The sequence below is a fragment of the Triplophysa dalaica genome, chromosome 16 (assembly GCF_015846415.1).
Source record: "Triplophysa dalaica isolate WHDGS20190420 chromosome 16, ASM1584641v1, whole genome shotgun sequence".
NCBI classification, from domain to species: Eukaryota; Metazoa; Chordata; class Actinopteri; order Cypriniformes; family Nemacheilidae; genus Triplophysa; species Triplophysa dalaica.
Window position 1 is genome coordinate 14,929,337 of NC_079557.1, and position 21,442 is coordinate 14,950,778.

At 37.2% G+C, this 21,442-nt stretch overlaps 1 protein-coding gene across 2 annotated transcripts in view; it reads left to right on the forward strand.

Annotated features, from left to right (window-relative positions):
• gfra4b (GDNF family receptor alpha 4b) overlaps positions 1-21,442 on the forward strand; it is a 61,305-nt gene that overhangs the window by 31,958 nt on the left and 7,905 nt on the right. For both annotated transcript variants that reach the window (XM_056769796.1, XM_056769797.1), the window contains exons 2-4: positions 15,219-15,494; positions 16,377-16,457; positions 19,917-20,262. In XM_056769796.1, the coding sequence (XP_056625774.1) occupies positions 15,219-15,494; positions 16,377-16,457; positions 19,917-20,262 (703 nt within the window). The remainder of the gene's footprint in view (positions 1-15,218; positions 15,495-16,376; positions 16,458-19,916; positions 20,263-21,442) is intronic.

The window sequence follows — 21,442 nt, forward strand, 5'->3', positions numbered from 1 at the left end:
TAGCAGATCGAAGCAGCAGATCTACTCTGAGCTCCTCCCGAGTGACCGAGCTTCTCACCCTATCTCTAAGGGATCGCCCGGCCACCCTGCGGAGAAAGCTCATTTCGGCCGCCTGTATCCGGGATCTTGTCCTTTCGGTCATGACCCACAGCTCATGACCATAGGTGAGAACGTAGATTGATCGGTAAATCGAGAGCTTCGCCTTGCGGCTCAGCTCCTTCTTCACCACGACAGACCGGTACAGCGACCGCATTTCTGCAGAAGCTGCACCTATCCGTCTGTCAGTCTCCCGTTCCATCATTCCCTCACTCGTGAACATGGTCTAATGCTTATAATTGGGGACTTGAGCCCCTAACTGTAACTCATCCTGCACCATTTGTGCTACAGACAAGCATAATTGTTGAGCATGTAGAGCAAAAGAGTGCTGGTATATTTCACAAGTGATCTGACTTTTTGTATGGCGCTTCCATCTGCCTGGCGGGTAATGAAAAGAACAAAATAATTCCATATATTACAATAAAGTAGAGCCATCTTGCAACTAGAATATTATAGAGAATGGCCTCTTTTTGCCCAGTAAGCAACCACCTAACAAAAGAGAACTATATATCACTGCCTTAGCAACCAAGAACAAACTAGAATCCGGTCTGTGAGATTTGCACGAGCAAGCAGCACCACTTACATTTTCCAAGAATTACTGCTTGATTAAAAATCTAGTATTGGAGTATGTTCACTAGGAACCTAAAATAAAAGCAAAAAGAGTTTCCAATGTTTCAATGAGCTGAAAATGTTTAACATAAACATTTTTGACTAGTTAGTTCATATAAATGATATAAATGATTAACCTGTTCTTACTCCTGTACTTATTTGCATAATAAAGAGGCATTCTGAGCTCAATTCTTACCCTAACATTCATTCATTAAGAGGCCCGACACTGCCCTTCTGTTTTTTAATGACATTAGTCTCTCAACCACACAACAGGTGGAAAAAACGAGATGAGTCACACCGTCTCTGCCCCGCTCAGTGAAGGACAATATAGTCATAAGTAAATTGCTATCATAATGAGGAAAGAGATACTGACGCTTCCGTTGTGTCATCACTCGCTGTCTTAAGATGAAGCTCTTTATTGTCTGCGGGGAGTGGGGCGGGTGAGTGTGCATAAGAATGTCTACAGATTTCTTTGAACTAGTTTTTTTCCTCAATGCTTGTTTTGTAAACCAGGAGAATGGCACGAATTAAACACTCATTCAATCAGAACGCAATCGCTTTGTGCTTTCATGTGTTTATATATTCTGAGGGTATGAAAAGATGTTTTGTCAGTCTGCTAATATTAGGAAAGCATACATTTGGCAATTACAATGGAGAGGATAAGTGTGCGATATCGCATGTGTAACATGAATGTATTCTATTATTCATTAACATTTTCATTATCAATCTTTTAACCTCCAAACGTATCAGTGTCGGGTGGTAATGCCCTGATGTTGTCATTTATTCACATGTGCTATCCGTGTTGTTTTTGCCAGTGATTCACTAATGGAACGGCTCACATATCCAGAAAATTACTGAATGCAATTAAACAGCACACAAGCAGTTGAGTTTTTTGTGAATAATGTGAAATCTATATCTGAATAGAATGGAGGTTTGTTTGAATGAGAATGACATCATATAACTCCTCATTTGGTTCTTAGAGGCAGTTTTGCACTGGAATACCAGTAACACAAATGGTGCAACTATTAAATAAAGTCGTCCACAGTCTGTGTTTTTGGAGAATTGTTTTTCCTCTATTCATGCCACAAGGCACCCTGGAAGTCTAGATGGAAGCGTTTCATTAATGGGGCCTACTGAGCGCCGCCTAGCATCAGCAGAGCAGCCTGGCGATACGGACAAAACCATCAGACTTTGTCCTTTCTCAGATGATCCCATTGTTATTCCCTCAATAGGGATGAATGCTCACTGTCAGAATCCAGCCTCCCACCTATTAGTTCGGCGAAATGGCAGGAATGTTGCTTTTCACCTTCTGCAGTAGCCAATTGTGTGTAACTAATTGCAGCCTTTGCGTGTTCCTCCTACACAAGACTGTTTTCAGGTTGTCCTCGGTCAGTAAAGAAGAATGCGCTGTTTGACGTGTTATTGGGTGCATGCGCATGTTGTCTTGCACTTTGTTCTGAGGTTTTGGCAAGCAGCCCAGAACTGTTGCGCTGGAAATGTTTGAAGTGAACTTTTAATGCTGAACTTGAAACTATCAATAGCTTGTAAATATGAACGGTCAATTACAAGCCGTTTAAAGGGATTTCTTTTTTGGCAGTCATCCGGAACTCTAAGCGATAACAAACAATATAGAGTTATTTTATATGTATGGGCAGGACAGTATGACCAAGATCTTATTTACCATTGACATTTACCATGGACTACTTTCATAACTGCATTAACTCATCTACTGCACTGTAACTTTAATAACTGCACTAACTCACCTACTGCACTGTAACTCATCTATTGCATCTATCGCATAACTAACTGCATCTACTCATCTATTGCACTATAACTTCAATAACTGCTTTAACTCATCTACTGCACTGTGACTGTATATCTGCATCTACTCATGTATTGCACCGTACCTTTAATAACCACATTAACTCATCTACTGCACTGTAACTTTAATAACTGCATTAACTCATCTACTGCACTGTAACTGTATATCTGCATCTACTCATGTATTGCACCGTACCTTTAATAACCACATTAACTCATCTACTGCACTGTAACTTTAATAGCTAATGTCTGTAACTAATGCACACTCAAGTCACTTGCACTATTGAATAGTCTATATTGTTATCTGTTCATAACCTCCTGTACATTAATGTTCACAGTATATAGCCTTCTGTATATATTGTTCATAGTACATACCGATTGTCATATTTTCATAGTACATGCCCATCGTAAATTATTTTCCTAATATTGTATTCTGTATTTATTCACACTGTATATCCTGCACTTGCTAATTGCACTTCTGGTTAGACCTAAACTACATTTCGTTACACTGTACCTGTATATGTGTAATGACAATAAAGTTGAATCTAATCTAATCTAAAAACATGATACTGTTAAGCTACTCACAACCTGATAGATAGCTTTTTTTAGCTTTTTTAGCTTTTTTAGCTTAGTTTCTGTAGTTTTTTTAAATATTTTAGAATAATTGTAAACTCATACGAAAGAACATAAAATGTAACTGCAAATTATGTTGTGATTGCAAAAAATTAAAAAATTAATCAAAGCTTATATTTGATAATCTTCAGTGTAGCCAACTTTTGACTAGAATTTGCCAAAAATGTCCTAACGTTTTATCAACAAGCTTGTAAAGGTTTCACCCTAGGATGTCTTTTAAACAATTTTTTAAGTTTAAAAAAAGTTTCACTTCTATTCTGAGCTCTTATTGGCTGTTTTTCTTCATTATTCCTTCTTGTATTACGGAAATCCTACAAAATCTATTTGTCATCTATTTGTTTTTATTTTAATAATTTTTTGTTTAGTAATTCTTGATTTTTAATAATGAAAAATGTTAGTCTTTACGAATGGCATTTTTGGATAGATTTACTAACGGCTTGCGGCATGGCAAACATCTATATTTAATAAAGACACGCAGTGAAAATGAGCACTGAAAGGGCGTGGACACATATGTTTATGACACTGACCTTATTGCATATGCTTTAGTTGGAGTTTTTTCTTCAGACGCAAACTTTATGGGAAGAGCGTAATTAAATGAATCGCACAAGGCGATTTACGAAGGTTTGGGGTTGTCATTGTAATGGTATTTGCGGTATTATCTAACCCCTAAAAAAATGCATTTGATTATTAGTAGATTAATGGACTAGTGTGCTTTTTCGCGCATACACTATTGTAAGCGGCACGTCCGCGTGGTATAAAAAAATGGTCTGCACACGGACGGGCTGTGAGGACGACCGCAGACCATTCTGATGACGAAAATTGCATCATGCGGATGGCACGCATGGACACGGACGGACCATACTTCGCGCTTTAGGCCTTCCAGATTCTGTAACCCAAACTTTGACAGGTTAAAAACAGATAAACAGCCTTTTTGCTAAGTTTTACCTGATAGTAATGATAAGAGGGTGAATGAATGATGACAGAATTTTCATTTTTGGTTGAACTGTTCATTTAAGTTTTGAGATGCACTCACATTCCCTTAACCAGGTGCAACAATCTGATCTAGATACTCTGTAAGAATTCAGGTTCAGTGGCTTGTTTTGTCATTTGGTGAATTGATGTTTCTTTGGGGAACTACATGCTTCAGTGCTCTTTTGTGAGATTATTAGAGAGACGTGCCTTGTGCGATGTCTGCAGATATATCAGCAGTCAATGTTGTGTTGATGGGTGTAAGCCATGGGGAATAAACTTGTAGCACAGAAAAAAAAGGCATGATTAAAGCAAGGCCACCATGTCCAATGCTCATTAGCATTTGCTTTGCAAATTTGCCATCAACATTATATTTTAATGGCATTTACAAGACTCAAGATCTATTTTATGTGGACTGTTAGAAGACATTAGTTGGCCTTAATGTGTTTTCCATTCTGGTTGCATCTGATGTATTTTATCACATTTTGGTGGTAAAACGTGATTTGCTGCTCTGCTGTGTTACTCAGGAGGGAGATTTTATCCCTCTTCGTAGTAAACATCTGAACAAAAAAGTTTTTTTCCTTTGTTGGTGAAAAACACAGGACCCAACTTTGATATGCAGCCTATTCTCATTCAGTGTTAAAGACATATGGCGCACTATGAATAACATTGCACCCTTAATTATGAATTTTCGCTGTTTATTCAGGTTGTTATAAACTAGAAAATCGACACTTGAGATCACAGGTTCCCTTTCTGTCGGTCTCTCGACATTGTGTCGAGAATGACAGATGGGGTTCGCCCTTGAGAACTCTGACTACTATAGAAAAGGCTGATGAAATTTGGCGAATGAAATGTGCATGCCGGTCTCCGCCCCCGGATGTCCGGTATAAAAGACAATATTCATTTACCTTTTGTCCTTCAGAACAAAAGGATCTGAAGAACCGCTCACCCGGTGTAAACTAGAGCTGGACGGCCTCTCGCCAATAGAGAGCTAAGGCCTCCGTCCGTGAAAGGTTACCGGTCAGGGCTGTACCCATCTTTCTCCAAGAAAGCTCTGGAACCCCCTGACCACCACACTGGAAGATTACAGTTTCGCGAAGGCTTCGAGCTTACACGCCCAGGCTTGTTACCGTCGCTTCGCTAGAGATTGTGACGCGATACAGCGTGGCGTTTTCCATAGGTAACCCCTTCTGTCGTTCTCGACACAACGTCAAGAGACCGACAGAAAGGGAACGTCTTGGTTACGTCTGTAACCTCAGTTCCCTGATGGAGGGAACAAGACGTTGTGTTCTTTATGCCACAAACACGTATCGTATTCTGCTGCAGTCGTGAGAGGCTCTCATGCTCTTCAGAACAAGAGGTAAATGAATGCTGCACGCGGCTTCATTTTATACCGGACATCCGGGGGCGGAGACCGGCATGCAAATTTCATTCGCCAAATTTCATTGGCCTTTTCTATATTAGTCAGAATTGATTGGTTCTCAAGGGCGAACCCCATCTGCTGTTCTAGACACAACGTCTCCTTCCCTCCATCAGGGAACTGAGGTTACAGACGTAACCAAGACGTTTTCTTTAGAGGTGCACGTAATCTGATTTCTTAAGTAGGCAGTGTATTTACATGATTTTGGTGATATGTTGGAGTACAAGTGAAAGGTGGGAGAAAGTTATGAACTATGAAACTTTTTCACATCATAGAGCAGATAAAACATCGCTTATTTTCTTTCCTAAAGCTGAGTTGCAGAGGAAGATGTATTTCCCCTGGAACTGACTTTTGGAAATTACTTCTCTATCAAAACATTGTACAAGCAAATCTGTCTTTGCTCTGGGCTGTATCTCTGGTATATACACAATACGTTTGATGTGTTGCATACAGATCGGCAGGCTTGTGATTCCTACCATTTTTAAACATCTTAAAATGTTTTGCTGTCTCAATTTATTTTCCTTTGATGTCAGTGAGTGGTTTTTGTGCCCAATTGAGTGATTTTGTCTGCGCTGATTTCTGCCAATGCGTGGCATCTTGTATTTTTGCTTGGTAATGTTTAAAGCCCTCAAACTTTTGATTGGGTGCTCCAAATTTTGTATAATTTTCATTTTGGTTTAGTGTCTAATAAAACTTTCTGTGTCAGTTACTCGGGAAAAATTCACCTGTTGATTCTCTGCGATTGACGTAAATGTTGAATGTTTAATTCAAACTCATTCAAAATGCATGCTAGCTTAAGTTTTCACAAATGTTATTATTATTTCTCAAGCTACATGTGCAAAACTTCTCTTTCTTTTGATGTGCTTCAGATGTTTCAGATGCACATTTAACCTATTGGTGTTACTCTTGGTAGGGTTTATTCCTGACAAAATATTGGACTTAAGTTGTGACATGAAACTATTTTTAAAACATGTATATTACGAAGTGAGTACTAACAAAACCTTGAAAGAATTACACATGAGGACCTGCAAGAAAACATCTTTAATGATACTCAAGGGTAAAGGAAGCTTGATTTCTTAACCTAAAGCAATATATATAATAAAGTAGCAAACCGTGACGTTTGAGCCTTGGCCCTATGCGTATGCCCAACCCAATGCCAACCCCACCAAACCCACACACTTAACCGTAGTTTACCTGACTGTACTTTCCTTTAGACGTGTGTATACATCCTTATACCATCACACTTACCACATGATACATTTACAATGCTTCTCCAGACTTGAAACGCAACAAGCCGAACAACGCAGCAAGACAGTTAGCACCAAAGTAATACGCAAAAATATCATTCATTCAATTCAAGTTTATTCATATAGCGGTTTTCACGATGTGCATTGTTCCAAATTAGCTTTACAGGAGCAAATAAGAAAAACAAATAAACACAGAAAGGTAAAACACAGCACAGTGAATGGTGTTTATGGAACAAGAAAGATCATTATAATAAATAATATCTAATAATTAAATAAATAAATGCAGTCTCCCGGTGAGCAAGCCAACACTGCCCTGCTTATTATACAAATATGCATTATGATCGGAGTGCCGAGTGTATGTGCTCTTCAACGGAAAAATTGGACTGGGTGGCACACACACATGACCGACACTGGGAGCACTCTCAGCAAAGATGACATACACTACAAGACGGCTAACAGAGATTCATCAGCGAATAAACTGTGTTTATGATAAGTCTTAATATTCAACTAGTAAAGTTACAGTAAACTAAACATATGGAACTGACCGTAATAAATTTACCATTTATCTGATCAAATGTCACTGTTATAAAGAATAGCAGCAAATATGCACAATATGTTAAATCTAAGACTGACCAGTCAAAATCACTCGTCTCAAATTAAGCTCACATCAACAGCCAAAATGAGTTAAGACACGGCGGCCTAATAAATCATAAATAACCTACGTTTAAAAAACCAAATATATACTTGACCTTCAAGAGGTGTGGGGGGTGCTGTTGGAGTGGCGGGCGACCTCCTAGAGTAATGGTAGGGGAAACACTGCAGCATTTAGGTCTTGAAACAAACCAGAATAGGGTAATTTATAACCCAACAAGGGATGTAACGATATTATCGAAATTGTGTTATCGCGATAGCAAAATGATCTCAATGTTATCGTGGTCACATGACTGTATGAAAAGATAGGTCTTCCGGGCCATAAGAAAGTTACCTTTGCTCGACGAAGTGTCCATGTGGTGCAATTATTTTATTTTATAAAAGGGATTTTTAGGTCACTTGACCCATCTCATTCTGTAACTCATACCTTTAAGCAACAGTTATGATTAAAGAATAAAGAAAAGAAGATGCTTATGGCATGTTTCCAAGTCATCATTTGTCATTTTAAATATTACTATAAATATCGTACCGTGGACTGTATGACGAGGGATTATTGTACAATGAGATTTTTATAATGTTAAATTCCTTGACCTAATTCCTTGGTTTGTTCATTCTGGACCCAATGCTGGTTTGCAATTACCCAACATGTTTAAGAGCACATAATGGTTTAAATAATAAATATTTTCAAACAAATTAAGTCAATCCCCACATGCCAATCATGAAACAAACAGACAGCCCCACCCCCAAACCCTCACCATTGGTTGACCCTGTGTTTTCCACCCATAAAAAAAGAAATCACAGATTATTAATATTGCAATCATTTCTCTTAGACATTAAACAAAATGCAAATTATTTTTTTGGCAAAGTCTTTTGCATGTCACATACTTCTTAGGAGAAGATAAAGATATGCTATCATAACGATTTGGTAAATTGTGAAATTAATAGTTGAAATATTTTTTTTAAAATGCTTGTCACAAAATTAGATTCAGATTTTCACAGATAGGGTGCCAGATGGATGAATACTACGATGAATACTACTGTATAGTCTGTATACCATACTGTATCAAACTGACTTGAAGGTATTTTAACCTTAGAAAAACTACTCATACTTTGTCTTTAACCATTGTGAAATTAGTTATCTCTACCTGTTTGTATTTAAACTGACATTCAGATGTGTAAAACAACATAATTTCTCTCCTGACTGTAAGCTTTACGTGAAGGTATAAAGGGGCTTTGTTGGTGTCATTCTACTAAAGTCCATTAACTTTCATTTCCACTCTCATCTTTTCTAAAGTGGGTCATTAGTTTGGTGCATCTGGGTAACTGATCGGTTAATCTGTCTTTGATTTATGTGCAAGGAGAAGTGAGGATTTAGCACAGGGATCTGAAGGAATTGATTACTGACATGGTTAATTGGCTAAACCCACTGGTACACTGAGACAGGCTTATTGGAAATGTCAAATCAAGCACTTCATTTGCATTCATGATGTATGGTGTCTATTCTGGCTTCTGCCAATGCAGCATTAGCTAACACACTTTTCTACTGGAGGGAGGCTGAGGTTTCAGACTACCCTTGACTGTCCATCTGTGTTTCCAAGAGACTTGTTTGTAAAGTTACAAGCACTTCATGGAGAGTTGATCTCCTTACTGCCTCTTTATATTCTCACTTAAAATATTTTGATATCTCGATTCCTTTTTTGATTGACATCTCAAAGGTGATGTAATTAAAGTGGTGCTAGATAGCAAATTGCATTTTCGAATGTAATATTTTTAGGCTTACAGGCATTTAACTTTTGATAGGAAAGTATAGATTTGACAGGAAAGTGCTGGGTGGTGACCTGGTTTCCCCAAACAATTCTTCTTTCTGCCATTGGCTGATGAAACATACTCCTGCCCCAAAGTCGCAAATTTGTTTAAGACTGATCCCTTTAAAGATTTACTTGATGGTGATTGTTTTACATTGTCTTTGACATACTCTGTCGTTACCCTAAAATCAGACTTAACTCACTGATCCATTCGGTTCGGATCAGAAATTGTTCAACCCGTTTGGACTAAGTTAATGGTGATTTGGGACAGTGATCATCAGGACTAAAATGGACACAGTCTGTAGAATTGCACCATTCATCCTTACAATCACAAGTCCACTTAGGGGGCTCTCAGAAAACAGGTTGCAATTTTTTGATCAATAGATCTCATGCTGAGCAATTTTGCTTCTTATTTCTACAATGGGCAAGGCATCAACTGTTTCGGATGCATTATGTGTGTACAGACGTAAAGAAAAATAAGCAACTTGTTTTGCTAGTTGAAAATCCAGTCTACAGCAGTCTTAATAAGATCTTCTTTAACACATGACAGCATTGAGACTGCAAGAATATAAAAATATATATTTTTAGTTTAAAGGAAGTATCCTAATGCTACGCTTGAATAAACATAAGAAGGTATACTTTCAGTCTACTTTTCATGTACTTCTTAGAATTATGCTTAATGTATTTGTGCTACTTTTAGACTTAAAGTAATAGTTCTTGTAATAGTAATAGTATCCTATGCCAGTTTAATTCCAGTTATTACCAGAATAGTACACTTACAAGTATACTAGGACTTTTACTTTCTGGTTCCATACCTGTCAACATTTGGGTAACAAAATCACTTAAATTGTTTCTTTAATTGCGTGTTTACACATTATCATGACATTGGTTTCTTTTAGAAAATGTAGTTTAATTTTAGCTTTAAATCTTTACACCTAGCACAAAGCAATCTAGCAAACCGGAGTGCAAAAGAAAATATAGCTGCGAGCAGCGATGATGGGCACAAGCCATCAGCGCAACAGCTACCCCAGTGGCATCAGGAAAAAGGGTGCACAATGGGCACATACATTTAAATTAAGCCTATGGCAGTCTGGTTTTAAGAGAGACAGTAAGGCTTACACTATAACATCAAAATATGAAACACAAACAGAGGTAGTGTGAGATCACCTGATCAAGGCAAGGCAAGTTTATTTATATAGCACATTTCATACACAAGGGCAATTCAAAGTGCTTTACATAAAATGATTGACAGAGAGAAAAAATATGTATCATTAAAACGCAAATGATTTAAGATCACAAATACAACTTTCGATTATAAGAAACAATAAAACAGCAATACAATCGATAAAAAATGTGAGTGTATACATGTTTATAAAAAGAATAAGAAATTAGAAATAGAAGTGTAGTTGAGTGAAACCAGCACAGTGCTCAGGTTGTGAATGCACAGCTAAACAAGTGTCTTCTTAATGTCTTCTTTGGATTTAAAAGTAGCTACTGTTGGTGAACATCTGATGTCTTCTGGAAGCAGATTCCAGCTATGGGTGGCGTAATGGCTAAACGATGACTCGCCCTATTTTGAGTGAACCCTTGTTATCTCTAACTGACTTGATCCTTATGATCTGAAAAGTCTGTTTGGTTTACATCAATAAGCATTTCTGAAATGTATTTAGGTCCTGGACCATTGAGTGATTTATAGACAATTAATAATACTTTGAAGTTGATTCTAAAAGTAACTGGTAGCCAGTCTAATGACCTGAGGACTGGAGTGATATGCTCAGATTTTTTGGTTCTGGTCAGAATCAACTGGAGACTATTTACCAGTTAGTTGAACCAGAGGATTTGACAACATTGATATTTTTTAAATTAAAAATAAAGTAAAATTTAAACTGTGACCAAAAGTAGTCTGATAAAGTGTATATATACACCCAAATGCAATAACTTATGAAAGCATGCCATTATATTTACAAACACAATTCTCAGTAGCAAAAGTTTTTCACAACCATGTAGTGGTTATAATATATATTATATTTGGTTTTCTTCATTTTTTAATTTGTAGCTATCTGCTAATCTTTACCTTGCATATACAGCATTATTTGAAAAGCACCATACAATGTTTTTACCATATTTACCAATTTTTTGACCAGTTTTGGTCATGTATGCAAACGTATGCTTTTTGTACTCTTTGCTCTTAGGCCTGTGACCACCTTTTCAAGGAAGAACCCACTATGATGGTTATGCTATCCCTTAGCTGACAAATATTATTTGATTATTTTATGACTTGGAATTTTCACCTTCGCACATCTTTCTCTGTTCGCCTACATAAGCAATCTATCTTCCCTAACCGAGTGTCTCAGAGGAGACCACATGAATAGGCATTCACTGGAACTCAACAGTCATGCGCCTTCAAACAGTGAGAGTCTATTGGAAATACTGTGGCCTGCACGACTGCAGTTGTGTAAATGACAGATACTGAGTGAAACACACCCTTTTATTCAATGATACGCACAATATTCTTGCCTCCTCTGAAAAGATATCTTTGTGAAAACTGTATTTTATCTTTTCTTTATTTTAACATTTAGGTGTGCAAAGGAATGTGTCGTAAGACAGTGTCCGTTATAGGATCTAAAGTAGAATTGCTCAGCTCAAATTTTTGTTAAAAGCACTTGAAATGAAAATGTTCACAAAATATATGTTTAAACATGTTCTTGGCTAACCCCGGGTCACGCTGATAAGCCAATAGTAATGATTTTACATTCAGAGCTCTCGGTTCAAGACAAGCCATTTCAGACTTCCGTTTAATGAAGAGTCCGTTCAGTAAAGCATTGATTTAAAGAACTAATTCAAGTTGTAAAGTTTGTGTCAGTCCCGTTTAAATCAGTTAATTTAACGAATCAGACTGCACAAGGTTAGCATATTTTACCAAAGGTATTACAAAATTGTTAATTGAAATCAAATAAAAAGCAGCCTAGAAATTATTTGAAAAGCCTTAACCACAAAATCAAATTTGACACGTTTCCTAAGCAATAGCCTGTAACAAGTTGAAGTTGAGGAACTAAATGTTTTAACTAAAAATAAATAGAGACTTAAATTAAGAAATAAATAGACAAAAACGATAAAAATGTCAAAAACATATTTTCTAAAAATTGTTTCTTAAATTAACATTAACGCAAAAAATATGAAAACACAGTAAAAGTTGCACTATACACTGTAAAATGTTTTTTTTTTACAGTATTTGACCGTTATTTACAGATATTTCATGTATTTTTTTATATACGGTAAGAAGGACAAATTACAGAGAGAGACAAATTTTCAAGAAAAACATATAATTTAATGTGATTTTTTTATTTATTTTACGTTGTTTTACTGGTGTTCTACCTACCAGTTTTATTTTTAACAGTATATGTTTGTGTGTAACATTATTGTAATATTTTACAAGTTTTATATTGTTTTGAACTTAAGATACAAACCACAAAAAGTAGACCAGTTGACCAAATTCTCAAGTGACTATTAAAGTTTTATAAGAGGTATGTTTAAATAATATTGAGCTGTGATTTTGGCTCTCTACAGATCAGAGTGTTTTCAAAGATGACCAAAAGGATGACGTTTAAAAATAAAACTGAACTGACATCTTCCTTGCCAACAAATTAAAGCTAAAAGTGAACATTGAGTGGTTCCATCAAAAATACAAGCACTCTTTCACAACACATGAGAGCAACTATCGCCCCCAGAATTTGGCAGTTATGTCGATACGAAAAATATGTCCTAGAATGCACCGACACGGATTCAGTTATAAACCGCTTGACAAGAATACAGAATAGGATCAGATTTTGGTGCATATTGTAATACAAAAATCTGGACTTTGAATGGCAGTATTATTGGCCAAATAAAAGTCAGTAGTGCACAGTAAACTCAATTGTAAGTGCATTACTTTACAACCCTACGTTACTATTTTATGTTGTCCTGATAACAATTTTTTTATTTATGGCATTTTTGTGGTTGTAATAAAGTATTAAGAAACCTGAATTTGGTTCAGATCATTGACTGACGTAGAAATGCGCTCTGTAACTATAGTTACTGAACATGATCTGTGCGGGTGTCAGATTTTGGGGTAATGTGGAAAAATATCACATTCATCATGGTGTGCACTACTAGTCATTAGAGCAGAAATGATAATCACACATTACAGGAGCCGGTCTCAAGGGCAATTGTTAAGGGCTTAACAAACAAGCTCTCGTGCTCCCTCCCATATGAATTTGCTCAAACATGGCTCCTCCTCGGCCACAATTTTCACTCATTACCGTAAATCTCGAATAAAGAAAGATTAGAAATAGCACATGTGTGAGGTGGCATTCCTCACGAACACACCCCCTAGCCTGGTGGAAGGTGGCGAGCGAGAATGTTTTAATTTAAATAATAAATTGTCTCATCCTGCTTGGTTTGATCACAGCATGGCCGGGCTGCCGACTTTTCCCTCCCTGATCCAGCCCAGGCACTAATGTTGAACAATGCTCCAATAAGATATAGAAAGTCTCATTTTGCTCGCTGTCATCTTGATTTATTCTCATGTCTCTAGTCATGATACATCACCTTCACTGCCTCCACAAAACCGTCTGCATATGGTTACATCTGTTAGAGGGCCTTTGAATGTGATGGCTATAAAATATCAGCCCTCAGGTTCTGATATTCCAGACTTTAGCTGAAAAACATCACAGACAGGCACGCTGATGGATGAAAAATCACGTAAAGTCAGGCCTGATGCTTTTCAACAGCCGGATTTAAATGTACTTTTTCCTCCGCTCCAAAAATCTGGTTGTGATTTCACTATTTTAAGGATGTTGTCATTAGTTGAAAACACTAACACATGCATACATTTGTTAGCTGTTGAAATAATGCATATTCTCATTTTGTTTGAATTTAGTTCGGGCCTTGTTTCTCATGCAATTTATTCAGCGCATTAACAGATGGCATGGCAACCTGTAGTTTGTCTGTCTAACGTCAGGAAACAACTCAAGTCTCATGTGTTACGTTTATCATGAAAACATTCATTCTGACTCGCAGTGCAAGTTATGTTTCCAAAATTGGATCCTTATGATGTCTCTGACCTCAGATTTCATGGGTACTTTGATTTTTCATTTGAAGACAAGTGCAGACAAGTTTCCTTTGGCAAACATGTCACATGTAATTGGTTGGAATATCTATTATGCTTTTGAATAATATTACATTGAAAAACTTTGATGATTTGTGACTCCTAATCCACTATTCTAGAAATACACACACAACTTGTTGCAAAGGGCGAGATTTGTATTTAGGAGTAGAAACATTTCGATCACAGATTATCTTCCTCAGTGCACGAACTTCATTTATTGATTGTTTATAAATCTGATCAAAAGTTCAGACGTTTTTCAAATGAAACTGACCATGATGGCACATGATGTCTCAAAGACATCTCAAGTGCATCTAGAGATGCTCAAGTGTCTTTTTTATTGACGCAGTCTGTCCTTTTAAAATACTAAGCACATACAATTGAACACACTTAATACAAGAAAACACTTGGATTATACAGTTTACGAGTTTAGACAAAACTAGATATAAATTAGTCTGCACTGACAAGAGCCAAAGCCGGACCAGCAGGCTGTTGTTAATAAAAATAAATGATTACACTTGAAGAGCAGATGGGATGGGATTGTATCTAATGAAGTGCAGGTGTTTGAGGGTAGCCCGTGAAATCTGATGGAGATTTGATAAGGGTCTATTGCCTAAAAATGGACATGTGGCGGCCACTGTTTCTTATGCTATGATTCCATTTACCAGCCACTTGAACATGAGAATGAGAATATTGCCTTAATGGTTGTTTTCTAATCCTAGACTTGTGAGTAAAATACACCACCCACGTATGGAGACTGCATGAATTTAGTGGTGAATTTATCAAAATCCTTTCTTTATTAAATTTAGTCCCATGTCCTTTAGCTTTGCAGGTATTTCTTTCTGCGGGGAGGGATTGTCTTATAGCCGGTGACAGCTGTTCCAGTGACGAAAACTGCAGCCCGCGTCTCAGGACGTTGCGTCAGTGCGTGGCAGGGAACGGCAGCATGAAACTCGGCCCTGGGGCCCGCAGTCAGTGTGCAAACGCCGTGTCAGCCCTGCTGTCTAGCCCTCTACACGGCTGCCAGTGTAGACGGGGCATGAAGAGAGAAAAGAACTGTCTCAGCATATACTGGAGCCTACACCAGTCGGGCATACATGGTGAGAAACACCAAAATCCTGGTCTCCTGAAAACAACCATACTTTAAGAAAAACACTGTTACAATTACAGCCACATCATTTCGTATGAATCAAACCAAATAATTAGCATTCTGAGATTTTTTTGCTAAATATTTAAACAGGCAATATGGCAAAAGTTAGATGCACTATGGTGGTGAAATGGGTCATAGTTATGATATCATAGCTGTAATTACATTAACATACTAGCATACACATTGAAATCTGTTTAGCTGCCGGCAACCTTGAAGTGTGAGCTTTGTTACTTTGTAAAGGTTACCGATAAAAAGGGTATTATAATTTTACGTCTTAAGTTACAGATTTAAACTATGTTAAACTACTTGATATCGTGTTTTTATGTTAGTAGCTGATCTTTTTGTTATTATTACTATACTGCAGTTTGATTAATATTAATTGGATGGCAAAAAAATATCTTAATTTTGAAAACACATTTTTTTGCAAATTAACTCTTTAACTGTAAGTCTGAGAGAGGGTTGCTCACATTCGAAGTTTACATGATCTTCAGAAAAAAGATGAAAATTGTTTATCTGGTCAAAAAGTTCCCAAAATGTTTTCTTTTAAATTAACAAGCCGGTTGCAATGGCTTTTTTCAGTATTTTGATATTTATAAAGTGAAAGATGTCATGCAGAAGAGACGTCTTGTAGAAAAGGTTTATGTTTTTGTTAAAAGATTTTAAGGGCAGATGAGAAGAATAATGACCCACACACTGATTCAGTTTTACAATAATATGTAACACTCTAATATTCCATAAAGTTTGATTTCAGCCAAACAAACCAACCTAACCAGCAGAAACCCGAGTGTTCAAATCAAGCAATTTTTTAACTATGAAATATTTGTTTTTGTAGGTCTTAACCTGGTTGAGAATTATCCATATGAAACAGAGGAGAAAGGATTTGACTATGTTCGCCTGGCCTCCATCACTGCAGGTAAACGGACTTTAAAGATTTTTATGAGAGTAAACATTTTTTGATGTATGTTTCAATATTTTAACTCTGTATCATGTTAGGATATTTCAGAACACTACTTATGTAGAGTCTTTATATTGTTTCTGACTACATTAGTAATAATGTCACGGTTTCCTAACATCTTATTAACAGTGGTTTGCATTGCTTGATATTGTGCATTGTCTGTAGTGTATTAGCTTTGCTATGAACTTTATAAACAATTTCACTGTCATCTTTTTTAGTTATATTTGGGGTATCCATCTGTTTGTCAATGCACTGTGACTGCAATGCAGGTTTTATCAGCACAGATCAACAAAGATGTTCGGTGAATGATGTTTACAGACATGGGCTGCATTCTTGGTTTTTCTCTGATAACTGAGCATTCTGAAATCGAGAAATATGAAGGCATGATTGAGTTACAATGCTTTTTCTTCTTCCTCAGATTTAACCGACCATACATTAATTATTAAGTTGGCTTGAGAAAGCCAATATACTGATGTTTCACTTAAACTTATTATTACTGGTGCTAGCCAAGCAAAGCATCACTATTACTATTTTGCATACTTCTTCTTCTTCTTGTCTCACACAGTTTATCATAGACCCATGAATTAGGGCTAAAATCGACCGGTTATTAAGGAATGGTGTGCTATGACTTTTATAAGCGGTTGTACAAGGGGGGGCAAATCACCTGAAAAATCCCTTTGATTTAACATTGCGCCATACTTTGACAGGTCGTAGTTCCAAGCGAGGATTTCGTAGAAACATACTGGTTACCACATTTGAAAAAGCTGGCAGACAAATGCTAGCAACATGCTAAGAGACATGGGGGTTGGCTCGAAGCATCATCTATTGGCATCTGCTAAGCCATGACCATAGCAACCAAACAGATTAGTTTGTTTACTATATCTCTGCATCAGAACATCATAGAGACATGGGGGTTGCTTTGTTTAACTCGTGGCGTATCATGCTAGCAACATGCTAATCTATCTATCTTTTGAAAAACTTCAAATCTTCCGACTCAAATTTTCTTAGAACTTCAGGCTTTCTCAAGCCAACATAAAGTTTGTTCACAAACTTTTACCTCATCTAGTTAACTGTGCTTTGCCATTTTCCTTACAGTGTGTTCCGATGTCCAGGGGCGTAGCAAGCTTTTCAAAAGTGCGGGGGATGGATGTGTTCTGTTTGTTAACAATGAAAACGTTGAATGTAATGACAGAACGGTACAAAAGATATAACATACAAGATATAAAAAGCTTTACATTTAAATGTGTGATACTAGTAGAGTATAAAAACACATTCGGAACACACAGAAAATAAGTCAAAACTCTGTTGTGAAAATACACAACAGTAGACTTGCTAATGATTCAGAAATACTTTAATAATCCCAGGGGGGAAAGACAGTGGTAAGCTTGATAGTGACATGGGTCTGACAGGACTGTGACCGCTAAAGTTTGCTTACTTGCACCTTGAAAAGGGGAGATATAAAAAAACGCCCACACAAAGCTTTTTCTCTGGTGGTGTAAATAATGTAACAGTTTTCTGTTTTTAAACATTAAAATAATATACACTTTTCATTTCATAGTTCTTCAACAGGTACAATCAAATAGGTAAGTATCCACAAAAGTATTCAGCTAAACAAAAAAAGCAATGTTCAAAATATCAAAATCAATAAACCCATAAATACAGTGCTTAAATACTTAAATACAGTCCTCGTCAATTCCCTGCCTTCTTCATCACAATTACTTTATACATTGCATGCCACATAAATAAACGAATTTAGCTATTTCTGAACAATATCCCAATTTGCAATTAGCATTAGTCTAAAAACTAAATATAATTCAGAAAACACTCGACATATCAACAAAACATAAACAGAACATCTCCCCAAACATCTATCAAGGTTATTTAAAAACTTTGAAAGCATAAATACTCATTCAAAGTCGCTGGAAAAGGAAGACGTAAATAACCATTACCGTTCCCGCCTCCTCAGCACGAGCTAACCGATAAATCTAACACACCAAGAGAGGTGGGACTTAAGGCAGAACAGCCAATCATCATCCGGTCACACTCAAAGCCGGTGTTCTGTTTGAGTGGGAGGGGAGAGGAAGCAGCCGCATCGAGCGCAGACACAGAGCGGCAAGAGAAACGGTGGAGCGACTGCTGTAAGGCGTTTGTACAAAACTGCGGAAAAACTGCAAAAAACTGCGGGTGTTTAACCCTCTCACCGGGAAAAGTGTGGTAACACCCACATCCCCCACGGTTGCGACGCCCCTGGATGTAGCCCCATTCAGCTTGATAATGTCAGATGACTGTGGCATGATCAGTCGGGCTCAAATTATTTTTGGAACATATGAGTTTAAAACATTTTTTTTAATTGTTCTCCTTAGCTTCATTAAGGAATTAGTTAAAGTCATAATCACACCGTGCTTTATCCGAACATAAGAAAGGGATTGGATTTCCTCTACATATGATAGTCACAAAATTTCTGCATATGATGTAGCCTAATCTATATGATATAAGTATATATGATATCCAACTTTTCAACTCAAGAATCCTAAAAAACTATATAACAATTGTTCTTTATAAAATGCATTTAGTGCAAGAACCTTCAGAAAACATCTTCTATCTTGCGAATTCTGTAAAAACTCTTATAAAGAATGGGCATGTCAGTCAATTTTAGTATTTTACAAAGCAACAATTTTATTTTCTAATCTTTTTTTGTTTATGGCAACCATTTTATATTTTTGAATATGGCAAAAAAGTTATTTTCACATCTTGTTTTGAATATGGCAAACAATTTTATTGTAAAATCTTTTTTTTAATATGGCAACAATTTTTGTATAAAATCTTTTTTCTATAGGGCAACAATTTTATTTTGCAATATTTTTAGGAATATGGCAGCAATTTCATTAAAAAATCTTTATTTGTATATTGCAACAATTTTATTTTAAATATGATACCTCGTTTTACAATATTTCTAGGATCAAATCACAGATAGAGACCCATCCCCAACAGCCAACCATTGTGAGCATTTTGAGTAAGGTTGCATCATCCGTAGCAATAAGGTCAAACCCGCCCTTTCTCTTAACTTACAATTTTTTTCTATTCCTTAGTAAAAGTTGCTCTCAGCAGCTTTCTGAGTAGGTTTTTAAAAAGGAAAACACTCAACTACAAATGTTTGTTGTTGTTTAAAAGAACTCTAACTGGCAAAGTAATATGTTTTGTAAATACAGGGCTTTTTTGTGGCAATGCACCTGAACAAATTTTCTGTCTTCTCTCTTACCACAATTCCACATCTCTTCTATATCTCTTGGCATCTGGTGACTTAAGTCATTGCTATGGCAACGAATAAAGATATAACAGATATTGAATATACTGTCAATATTGATAAACAAATCAAAACTGAGTTCTGCTTGAACAAAGATTGTTTAATCTCCACAGATTCTGACGTTGGCATGACAACAGTTAACCGTTGCCTGGATGCGGCCAAAGCTTGCAACATAGATGATGTGTGCCAGAAACTGCGCACCGAGTACGTATCAACATGCATCAAGCCGTCTACGAAGTCCGGCCAGTGCAACCGGTTGCGATGTGACAGGGCCCTACGCCGTTTCTTTGACCGGGTTCCGCTGGAGTACACGCTCGAACTGCTGTTCTGCCCTTGCAGCGACATGGCCTGCTCGGAGCGACGTCGACAGACCATAGTCCCCAGCTGCTCCTACGAAGAAGAGGAGAAACCCAGCTGCCTTTCCCAAGTGAGGATCTGCAAGGCCGACTATGTGTGCAGGTCAGTTTCTGATGCATCTGTGATTTGTGGGACATCGGAATTAAACAATCACTCACAAAGAAAGTATTCTGCTAACAAGCCTGATGAAACAAACAGACTAATTGGACATAGAAAATAATGGTGTGTTCACACTTAAAGGTAACTGTAATGGAGTAGGCAGGGCGAGACCGTGGTTCGAGACCGCTGAGTAATTGTTAATGAGCGCCAGCTGTGAATCTCGAATCACGTAGGAGATCACCGGACCGTCGGCGAGAGAGGTCCGGTCCAGTCATGTTCGGGCCCGGTCCTCTCTCGTCGACAGTCTGGTCGCTTATTCTCTTATATGCTCCCGATCTCCTATGTGTTTCGAGACCGGTGCGCGCACAGCTGGCGCTCATTAACAATTACTCACCGGTCTCGAACCACGGTCTCGCCCCGCCTACTCCACTACAGTGACCTAAAGGCATAAGGATTAAATTATTAACCTATTTGGTCAACTTTTACATGGCTGTACGTTAACCTTTTTTGCTCACTGTAGCACTGGTGCTAAAAAGGTTTAAAGTTTTGTGGCACAGGCAAAAAGATGTAGCAGAAGTATAAAACGTCTGTCGTCTGAGTGCAGTTCATCACATGAATAGGCAGTTAACTGACAAATGACATTAATGTTACATTTAGATGGATAAATTAGGGCCATGTCATTTTTTGTTTACCTTGAAAGGTTTACCTAATAAGTTCTGTTTATTTTTTATTTTTACTGTAATATATATATATACTATACAATAGTGGTATATTTGTCCACTTAAGTTACTGTAGTTTACTATAGTTAACTGTAGTAACATTTCTAGATACTATGGTGTTTTTGAAACATACTATTGTATATTACAGTCTTTATGACAGTTTATCAATTTACTACAAGGGTACTACAATGTGCACTACAGCTTTTTATCTGAGTGTTCAGGTTAACAGGACTTTTATTTTGACTGGTCGTCAGGAAGGAGCTTGAGTTTTAGTGTGTATTTGACGATAGCTTTGAAATTCTTATGAAATACACTTTCACAACATCTCTGGAGATAATGTTCATTTGTTCATATCCTCGCACGTGTGTAGCACATTAAACTGTGTAGTTCATTCACTCAGACATGCAGAACAGCCAGATAACTTATTTAACAGGATTCCGCTTCCGAGAGTCCGCATGTGGATT